This window comes from Hipposideros armiger, unplaced genomic scaffold (genome assembly GCF_001890085.2).
Source record: "Hipposideros armiger isolate ML-2016 unplaced genomic scaffold, ASM189008v1 scaffold_557, whole genome shotgun sequence".
NCBI classification, from domain to species: domain Eukaryota; kingdom Metazoa; phylum Chordata; class Mammalia; order Chiroptera; family Hipposideridae; genus Hipposideros; species Hipposideros armiger.
In genome coordinates, this window is record NW_017731907.1 from 1,092,777 (window position 1) to 1,103,917 (window position 11,141).

The 11,141-nt window shown below is 36.1% G+C and overlaps 1 protein-coding gene across 2 annotated transcripts in view; it reads left to right on the forward strand.

Annotated features, from left to right (window-relative positions):
• Positions 1 to 11,141, forward strand: part of HOOK1 (hook microtubule tethering protein 1) — a 62,099-nt gene that overhangs the window by 1,538 nt on the left and 49,420 nt on the right. For both annotated transcript variants that reach the window (XM_019623681.1, XM_019623682.1), the window contains exons 2-3: positions 5,776 to 5,861; positions 10,947 to 11,019. In XM_019623681.1, the coding sequence (XP_019479226.1) occupies positions 5,776 to 5,861; positions 10,947 to 11,019 (159 nt within the window). The remainder of the gene's footprint in view (positions 1 to 5,775; positions 5,862 to 10,946; positions 11,020 to 11,141) is intronic.

Sequence of the window (11,141 nt, forward strand, 5' to 3'; positions counted from 1 at the left end):
TATAAAGCAACTTTTACACTTTAGAGATAAATGGTTTGCTTTAAGTGGAACGCAAGTACCTAGAGTTTCTGAGTTAAATGCAGTTAGGTCACTGTTCATCTGTATTTTCATTTAAAATAAGTATCGGGGTTTAGATGCTGTATTTAAGGCTGTCATGAAACAAGGCAACATTACTTTTAATGACTTGATTAAAACAAATTACTAATTAAAGGGTGTGTCCTAATCTATTACATTGTTGCTCTAAACATTTGACGTAAGTGGTAAACCTAGTCTTTATGATGTCATTGACTTACATATGAAGTGGTGGGGAAGCATAGAATTGTCTTAAATTGTATTGCAATATTTTTAAATATTATGTGACTGTATTCATTTTTCTAACCAGTATTTACTGAATTCCTACTTTGTATAAGGCACTGAGGAAGACAGATGTCAAGAATAATTAAAGAACTTTCCATTTTAATTGGGGTAGTAGGCAGAGCTGTGTATTTTTATAATGGAAGGAAAATTTTTTTAAAAACTGCAAAAATGTTATAAACCAAATGATAAGGAATCATAGATGACAGAGTATAATTGGTTGTACAACCAAACCAATTATATTCCAGTTCACTAAGCTGCTGAAACACTATGGAGAAAATGGAATTATCGTGCAGTCTGTTGCCTCTACAAATGCTGCTACAGCCAAATCCACGCATTCCCAGAATACTGCCCGGCTTTATGGTTAATGCCACACAGTTCCTCTCACATTTCTCTTTGCAAACTTTTATCAGTACCCTATTTGAGACCTGAGCTCTTCTCCCCCTCAAAAAAAGGACTTCCTTCTATCTTTGGCTCTGGCTCTAGATCCCATTCCTTCCACTTCTTCTAAAACTTTGCTCTGTTATCTTTCTGCGTTTACAAGTTTTTTCTCTCCAAGGGCTCCTTCCTCTCCACATGTAAACTTGCTCAACTCTTCCCTATCTTAAAAAGAAAGAACTAAGAGCCACTACTCCCTATTACAGCCACACTGTATTTCCCTTTGCCTTTCCAATAAAATTTCTTGAGTTTTTTATAGTCATCCTTTATACTCTTTGAACTTTCATTCACTCCTCAAGCCGCTGTACTTGAGCTTCTTTTCTCTAAGACTCTATTTATACACTTGATTTGGCGGACAGTGACTATTACCTTATCTGATGGCTCCTTTGTGAAATTATCTTCTGCCTTAGTTTCTTGAGCACCTGTCTTTTCTTTGCCGCCCCGGTGAACTTTCCTCTCCTGTGTGGTCTTAGCTTAGTCAGCCACTGCATTGTTGATCTCTCCCCCTCCCCCCTTATGTCACACTCCTCCATGCCCAGTATGCTACATTGACTTTATATTTCTTGAGGAAGTTACGCTTTTTATTTGTTTTGTTTTGTTTTAATACATCAGGCCTTTTAACTTATTTTTCCTCTACCTAGAATATTTTCCTAGTTCTTCCAGTGGCTGGCTGGCGTCTCACTGTTCAGTTCTTGGATCTGTTGTCATTTTTCAGAGAGACTGTGAGTGACAGTGAATGACCTACTTGTCCTCCACTCCTACCCCTCTGTAACCTGTTAACCCCTTCTGCTGTGTCTGCAACACTTTCTGAAGTCATTCTGTTTGCTCCTCAGGGTCAGAGCCCTTGTCTGACCTGTTTTCTGCTCTATTCCCAGGAATAGAACTGGCTAGGATCTCCTATACAACATTGAATCAAAGTGGTCATAATAAATATCCTTGTCTTGGTCCTGACCTCAGAGACCAGCAGTTCGCCATTAAGTATGTAGGTTTTTGTGGATACCTGGGGTGAATTTTTAATGGTATCACAGAGGATTGAGCAGAGATGAGTTTTCCAGACACAGGGAAGAACCCCTAGCGGTAAATGTAAATGGTCTCCTTTGGTGATAGATTAAAATGAGGTAGTGGGAGACATGTTTGTCATATCCCTGCTTTCTTAATGTGCTCCCTACCATGCTAAGTAATGTTGCATGATGAGGGAAAGTAGTAGGAGATATAAGATGAAAAAGTTAGGATGGGGCCAAATCATGGAGGTGAGAAGGCAGTAGTAAACTGTTCTTTCAGCACTGGACATTGTTGTAGGACAATAGAACACCATTAACAGAATTAGAGAAGTCATCAAGAAAATGTTGGTTAGATGAAGAGACGACCCTTTTGGTCGTTTTTTAAAAGTTATGTTTTATGATTTGGAACTCACCTTGAAATCTTAGAAATATTGGGTTGTCGGAAAAATCATGACATATTTTTCTGTTTTTTGTTGCAAAAATGTGTCATGACTTTTCCTACAGCCCAGTGTTATACTGCTACTTAGCAGAAAATTCAGGGCTGAAAGATAAATTTGGGTATCATTTACATGGTGAAGGGAATATATGAGAGTTTGAAGTATTCATATGAAGATGAAATTTAATTCTGCCTCTTGACTCTGTGAAAATTTAAAATCTCTAGAATGTTCTTTTACCAATAAAATTGGAGGGTTGAACAAGATTCTTTTTTAATGGTTTTCTTGGTTCTTGCATTTTTTTTTTTACTTTGACAGGCAGGCAAAGAAAGACTAAAAACCAAATTAACAAAGAATTTTAAAGGCTGAAACATTTTATGATGATGATCTTAAAACTCAAAACAATTTTGTTTCTGAAATGAGCAGCTAGAGGAGGAGAATATGGCAATCGAGTTGACACAAGGTTGAGTTTTTGTTGGCTATTAGTGCACAGTTCTGATTATTTGCTTTATTTAAAAATAAAGAAGAAAGTAAGATAGTTATTTGCCAGAACACAGTACTTAACGATAGAAACCCTGTCTGTCCTTTTTAAGTCACTCACTGAAAAGACTTTTGCCTCTTCATCTCTATGAATAGTGTGAAAGAATACATTTCTTTTTCTTTTTCTTTTTTTTTGGTCCCTCTGCTTTGGCCTCCCCCCACTGAGCTTTTTAATTTATCCACTTTTCTTGGTTATAAAGCCTTTCAATTTAGCCAAATGAAATTACATTCTCTATTATCTAATTTATTTTGCAACTAGTTTAACAACTTCCAGGAGACACTCCAATTTCCATGGCTGTAAAAAGGAGAAATTGATCTTGATCTAGGCATGCAACTAGGCAACTACTTAGTACAAATTCTCATTTTATGTATTTCTTTACTATTTTGTCTAATAATCTGTGCCTCCAAAATTGCCCTTTTAAAATCAATAATCAAATCCATTTTGTAAAAAGATAATGATGTGAAGTGTAAGAAGGAAGCGTTAAAAAGTAGGAGCCACAGTTTACTCGAAAGTATGATTGTCTTTCTTTTAAAGATGCCTAAACCCTGGGGTTTCTCTTCCCTGTACATCTACCCAAGGGCAAAATCCTTCTTATTTTATATTTTAAATATTCCGTGAATTCATCCTGTTCTCTAAGTCAGCAATACCCTAATTATCTCTAAGCTATCTATGATATTTTATCAACAAATGGTCTCATTGAAGGAGCCTTCTGATTCAAGCATAAAGCTACCCTGTCCCATTCTCCGTGTCACTATTGCTGCCATCGAAAACATACTAAAGATGTCACTCTCTCACTCTCTTCCTTATTACTCCCCAGTGATGCTTCATTACCCAGAGCAATGTTTCTAAAAAACTGATGTGCTTAAGAATCACCTAGGGATTTTCTGATTTAATATGTCTGGAGATTGTGATACTTATTGCTCTTAGACCCCACACCTTGAGAAACCTTGACTCATAGCTAATGTGCTAACAGCTATTGAACTTGTACCACGTGCCAGGCACTGATCCAAGCACACTGCTAATTCATTAAATTCTCAAAACCTTCATGTGAGGTAGAAACTATTGTACTGTTTTCCATTATAGATGATACCATTAAGGATAGTCGGAGGTTTTTGTCATGACCCTTCAGCGTCCTGGCCCATGAGTTTTTTTAACCCCTTTGGTTGTCACCCCTCTTCCTCCCTCTTTGCACTGGAAATCCAGTAACACTAACTGCATGTTACCTAGAAATACCATGCCTTCTTCATGTATTTGTGCTTTTATCACGTTCCTGTTTCCTGAAGTTTCCTCCCCCTGGCCCTTTCTTTACTCAAGACATTTCATTCAGGAGCCATCTCTAAGAAGTCTTTCCTAAAAATAAGCCCTAGTTCGATTAGTTCACTGGTATACTTGAGAACATTTTGTGCATACTACAGTCGCGGGAGTACAAATGGCATTTTCTAGAAATGATTCATGTCTTCTCTCCTTAACTTTTTTTTTTTTAAGTTGTTTTTGATTGGGCAATTGGGGGAAGGGGAACAGACAAGTTGCTGTCTTTTTGTTCTTCAGTCTAGTTGTGGAGGATGTTGCTTCACTGGCCCAAGTTGGCACCATCATTGCGCTCTTCCTGGGCGAGGCAGATCAGTTGCCGGCTTCTGGACGGCCGCTCACACTGGCTGCTGGCCACTCATGCTGGCTGCTGGCTACACACAGTAGCCCATGGCAACCCACTGCAGCAGGAGCTGCAGCCTACTCCGGCACCGGCGACCCACGGCAGCCCAGCTCCAGGTTGAGTTGTTGTTCAGCATCTTAGCTGTAGAGGGCAGTGTCACTGGCCCTCATGTGGGATCCGAACCGGGGCCCTCTGGCGTCCCAAGCCAGCTCTTAAACAATGTGCCACTTGGCCGGCCCTTCACTCCCTAACTCTTGATTGAAGCTACTTAAGGGAAAAAACCTGGTGATTTTCCTTTGCAACTCCAGCCTGTACTACAGTGCCCCACATAGAGTAGGAGCTCGGTAAAGTATCTTTGTGTGCTTTGAAAGTAACTGTGGCTAGATTTAGTTTGTCTATGCCATTCTTCCATGTTGTACTATGATAAGGGAGACAGATTTGTAGAATCTCAAAATACACTAAACCACTAAAGGTGGATTATGGTAGGAGAGAATTTTATTGGATCAAATGGCAAACTAAGAAATTATAATTGAATAGTAAAGAAGATGAATATGTATGGGAAAAAATCATAGTTTATTTAATTTAAGATTACTGTGGGTTGAGATTAGATTTCTAGAAAGTATATGATCCATTTTAGCTCTTGTAATTTGGTTTCTAGAATGTTTTCTATCTTGTGTTTGCCTATTAGAGAAAGATGCCACCATTTAACTTCTGTTTTCAATATGTACACAAATATTTAACAAATAGAGATTTGAAAAGTTGTAATGTCTAAAGCAAACTAGGTAGAAACAACTTGACATGGTAGGTGGGCATGGACTGTTCATACCCTAAGGCTAATTGTTGGATAGCAGACAGAAGTCCTGCCTTATTTTAGAGTTCATTGATACACTAAGTAGTTTTAGACTTGACATTTCTAGCCTTTTGTTTTCTTAACAAATGATATGCGTGAAACTTTAACTTGCAAATGTTAGAATGTCTTACAGTTCTTTTTCTGATGTTATTCTCCTAAAAATAGACGAAACACAGACTACACTATCTTTAAGTGTTCAATATGTGGCTTTCAGAAATTCTGAAGTATTTCATACATGACATCATTATATTTTATTATTTTAGGTATAATATTTCATGATTTTATGAAATGTTAAGTGTTTATTATTTTTATAAAAATATTACACAGCTACAGAACTTAGTATAGTTTTATTTGTTTGAATTTAAACAAAACGGGGAAGTTTTAAGCTATTTTTGTATCTAGTGTTCATATATATATATATATATATATATATATATATTTGAGGGGGGCGGTGCTACTCTGTAGGTATAAAAGGCAGTAAAGTCATTCGCTTTATGTCATTTTAGCTGCAGACATTCAATACTGCCGCACCTTGTCAAGATGTGAAACAGCTGACTAATGGAGTTGCCATGGCACAGGTTCTTCATCAAATGTAAGTACTGGTCTAGGCTTTTCCTGAAAGAGTTGTAAACCCAATACCAAAGATGAAAACGTGTATTCTAAAGGTTACTGAAACTTGATGCTATTCAATGATGACAAGTATATGGTTCCAAAGCATTCTTGCATCTAGGGAACAAAAACGTTATCCCCTGATTATTCTTTGTTTATAGAGATACATCTTAATTAAAGGAGCAATCAAGACTCTTATCTATTCCAGAAATGTTAATTTTAAACTTGTTCTGATCATGTTCACAAGTTATAGTAACTGGGAAAGGAACAGGTTTAGTGAATGGTATAATTGTTTATAATGCTTCCTTCGGTTGTACTATTGTCATTTGAGGGTATCAATGAATGGAGATTATTATTTTGGAGATAATTGAAACAAAATACTGGATTTGGGAAAAATATTAGATATTAAAATCTATATTGGAACTAATAGTAATTGTATCAACCCACCAATAATGAAATGATATATACGCGTAAATGAAATTTGAAGTTACAAATGCAGGGGAACCTTAACTAATAAAGTAACTCTGTTTGGGTAGGCCCATTTTATATAATTACATAATATCACAAGTTTTTAAATTCATCATTTCCTCATTTTAATTGTTGTCATCATTTTGTAAAGGTTTATTGTGATTAGCTTTGAAAACCCTGTAGATGGGTTGGAAAAATTCTCTATCACTCTTAGAAAAACAACTTAAAACAATATCAAAATCTTAATTACTTGGAATAGTCAAAATGATCTAATTTGAATAGACAGATTTTACAGTTAGTTCAAAATAAGCACTTTAAAAGACAAGCTTAACCTGTTAACTTTTTTTTTTTTTGGCAATCATTCTGAAATATGCCTATTTCCATGCTTATAAATGTTACATGTTTAGAAATGTTACAATTTATTATATATTGCATTAATAGCTATTCTGACATCAAATCACATCAAAGTTTTTACTGAAATTAAGAAGTGAAATTTTGCTTTTTAAGGAAGTAGCAAAATTTAATGTATTATTCTTTCATTATTTACCTAAGGCAGATATGCTTCTAAGTGATGAAATAAAATCAGTGCCCAAACTATATGACTTAGACATGAGAAGCCATGGGATTATTGCTAGGTTTTTACAGTTTCTTAATTATTATCTTTGGTCTGAAATGTATGTAGAAGTTGTTGTTATTTTTAAAAAGCATGGGGAAAACTATAACCACAACTGTATGTTTCTTGAGGTTGCCGTAACAAAGTGCCACCGACTTGGGTGACTTAAAACAACACGAACTTTTTCTCTCATTGTTCTTGAGGTTAGAAGTTCTAAGTCAAGGGGGCCATGCTCCCTCCAAAGCCTCTAGGACAGGATCTTTCCTTGCTTCATCCAGCTTCTGGTGGCCCTAGGCATCCCTTGATTTGTGGCAGCATAACTCTATTCTTTGTCTCCATCTTCACGTAGCCATCTTCTCTCTGTGCCTTTGTGCCTTCTCCTCTTCTTAGGAGGACACCAGTCATATTGGATTAGGGCCCACCCTAATTTAGTAGGACCTTATATTAACTTGAATACATTTGCAAAGACCCTATTTCCAAAAACGGTTACATTCACACAGAGATACCAGGGGATAGGCCTTGAGCACACTTTTTAGAGGGATTAATTCAATACACAACTATAAATATTGCATGCTACTTCCCCTAAAAGAAATGCTAGCTTTGTCACTTTAAGCACCAGATAACTTCTCTGCTTTTTTCTATTATTTTTGACTGGACATTTTTGTAAGAGGGAGAAGAATGATACAGAGAATGGTAGAATATTCAGAGACTTCAAGTATCATGCACTTATTTGTTCATTCATTCATTCAGCAGATAGTTGAGCATTTCAAATGATAAATCATGATAGCCCAGGTCTGATTATTTACTAAATATAAGACATTGTTATATATGCCATACATATGTTATTTTACTTTTTACTGTCCTATGAGGTAGACAGTATTTTTATCCTCAATTTATAGATGAGGAAACGGAGGTTCAGAGAAGTGCAATGACTTTTGTAAAGTCAAATAATGAGTAAATACCAACGCCAGGATTTGTGTCAATTTGGCCTCACTCTAAAGCCATACTCCCAGTCAGCTATAATAATTGAAATCTAGTATCTCCAGTTCCTCCTGTTAGAGGTTTACTTTGGGGTCTTAATAAATGAAAGGCCAGGTGTGCATGTCCAAACTACAGATCACAATTTGATGTGTTAAGCACAGATGGCCTTTTGATTATTCAAGAAGAATAGTGTCAGGTTGTCCATTGAAACAACACAACTATGTTATATACAGTAACCAGTGGGCATTAATTATTACCTGTGTTTAGTTGGTAAAATCATTGAAGAGAAATCAAATGGGTAAAAATAAAAAAAAAAATGTGTAGTGATTCTTACCTAATTGTATTAGAAAACATTTGGACCCTATTTCACTTTTTTAGTCTTATGTCCTGTTCTTGTTGGTGCCCCTGGGTTTCACTGAAGTTCTGGGAAATTTGAGAAAAGGCACTTGCTGTTGGGGCCAAGAGTCTAGGTAAGACATCTGTCTACACATGTGAGCGCAAAAGCATAACAGAAGGATATGTCCAGAGAGTCTGAGGTTGGATATCAAGTCTAATAGTGCGAAAGTTTGGCTGTCAATATATTTGAGAAGGATGGATTTGTTTATAAGAAAGAAAGCAGGAGATATATTTTTATGAAGAAGTTAGAAAGTACTTCTCAGGGCATTATGGACTGAAGGTGTGTGCTCCTTCAAAATTCGTATGTTGAAGCCCTAACTCTGTCAGGTTTCGTTGTGTAGCTATATTGGAGATAGAACCCCTAAGGAAGTAATTAAGGCTCAATGAGGTGATATGAGTGGGGCCCTGAGCTGCTAGGATTAGACTGCTTATAAAAAAGAGACATCGGAGAGGCCACTCCATATCTGCAAACGTTCAAAGAAGGGATCATGTGGGCACACAGCAAGATGGTAGCCACCTGGAAGCCAAGAGAAGAGACCTCAGAATGAAACCTGTTTTGCCAACATTTTAATCTTGGAATTCCCAGCCTCCAGAACTGTAAGAAATAAATTTTTGTTGTTTAAGCCACCCAGTCTGTAGTATATTTGTCTGTAATCTGAGCAGACTAAGTAAGTATAGGGCTAAAGTAGATTTGGGATGGAACAGAAGATAAGGAAGAATGCAAGACAAAAGGAAGAAAAACTAGGTTACCTCCAGACCCATTTTCTAATTGTAATTACAATGTAATTATAGAAGCATATACGTATGAAGATTTTTTTAGGGTCAGAAGACTGGTGTGGTAGTCAGGGTTTTCCAGAGATATAGAACCAATAAGATTTGTATATGCACAATAGGATGTGGTGTACACACACGCGAGCGTGAGGACAGAGATTAAGAAGTTGGCTCACATGATTGTGGAGGCTGGCAAGTCTAGAATCCAGAGTAGGCAGGCCAGCAGGCTCAAGATCTGTGGAGGCATTGACGTTGCAACTAGAGTGCCCAGACAGTCTACTGGAAGAATTGGCTCTTCCTCTGGGGAGGTCAGGCTTTTTTCTTAAGGCCTTCAACTGGTAAATGAGGCCTGTCCACATTATGGAGGGTAATCTGCTTACCCAAAGTCTACTGTTTTAAATGTTAATCGCAATTAAAAAATATTAATAACTTCACTACTTCTGAGCACGTGTGACTAAATATATGGGTACTGTGGCCTTGCCAAGTTGACACATAAAATTAACCATCACAACTGGCATACCTCTTTTACTTAACCTGATGTCAAGAGAAAAGTAAACTTACTTTGACAGTTTGGACTCTAACTAAATTCAGTCTTTTCAGGTAAATACCTGATTAGAAATAGATCATATATACATTTGGCCAAATTATTTTAGTAATTGCAGGCTTAGCATCTGGGAAAATTGAACATAAAACATTAATTTGCTCAAAAGAAAATGGTTAAAAGTCTAAATAAATGAATTAAAAATGGTAAAGCCATTTTTGGTTACTCCACTCAGATGTGATATCTTCTGTATTAGAACATCTGAGGCAGAATGATTTCTGAAAAGCTAATTACCATGCTCTAATTTCAGCTTTGCATTTTCAAATTCAAGATAGCACCTTGGAAAAGAATTCCTTTAATCTTTTCTCTCACTTTAGTTGCCTTATCTGTAAAGTAAAAATTTAGATTAGACCTTTAAGACTTCTTCTGGCACTACTACATCCTGTGATTTTGTAGTGTTGGCTAACCCTTAAAGCATTTATCACATTCTCCTTTGAGTATAGTTATTTGTGCTCTCTACTTCCCCCCCTTTAATAACTATCTCTCTAAAAGTCAGAATAGTAAATTATTCATCTTCATATTAATCTTGCCCAGTACCTTCCTCAGAGCAAGTATCCAAATATTTGTTTAGAATATAATCTATTTCTGTAGTTCATTATTTATAGTCAAATGTTACTCTTCAAGACCTTATTAAGTAAATATTTGATATAGCGGTTCTTTGTCTTGGCCTTCAGTATCAATAGAACTTACCCATATAAGTTTAAAACTAAATTTGTCCTTGGAGAGTTCTCGTTACACTCATTATACTGTTACAATCAGATAGATTTATTTTGGGCTTTGCCAGATACTAGTGTCACTTGGGGCGAATTACTTAGGCTCTCTTATCCTTAGTTCCCTGAAGAATAAGATTGGGAATAATAGATCCTTCACTCAAGTAACTATGATATTTAAATGAAGTAATATGGAAAAACAAGCAGGGTGCTTGATACATAGTAGACACATTAAAATATTAGTTTTATTTTCCCCTTTGCGATTGGGACTTTTATATCTTCCTACTCTCATTCTGTCTATTATGAAATATTTAGTAAATGTTTTTTATATTGATGATGTTAATGACTTAAGCAGTTTTATTATGAGAATTTCCAAAATCCTTAGGAATAACAAAAAATTTAGTGGGTCTTTTAAATAATATTTACTGTTGTTATTAAGGACAGGCTTCATCAACTTTGTTGATTAAATTTGGTATTTTTCATGTTATAAAAAACGTTTAATGTTTAGTGCTTGTATTTTTGTTTTAGTGATGTAGCTTGGTTCAACGAGTCTTGGTTAAGCCGAATTAAGGAGGATGTTGGTGACAACTGGAGAATAAAGGTATGCAGAATGAATGGTAGAAGCACTTGATTTGCAACAGTGGTTCTAAAATTAGCACTATGCTCAACTAAATCTTTTTTTAAAAGCTAACTTAAGGGTGCATTTAGTGTATGCAGTTTGAG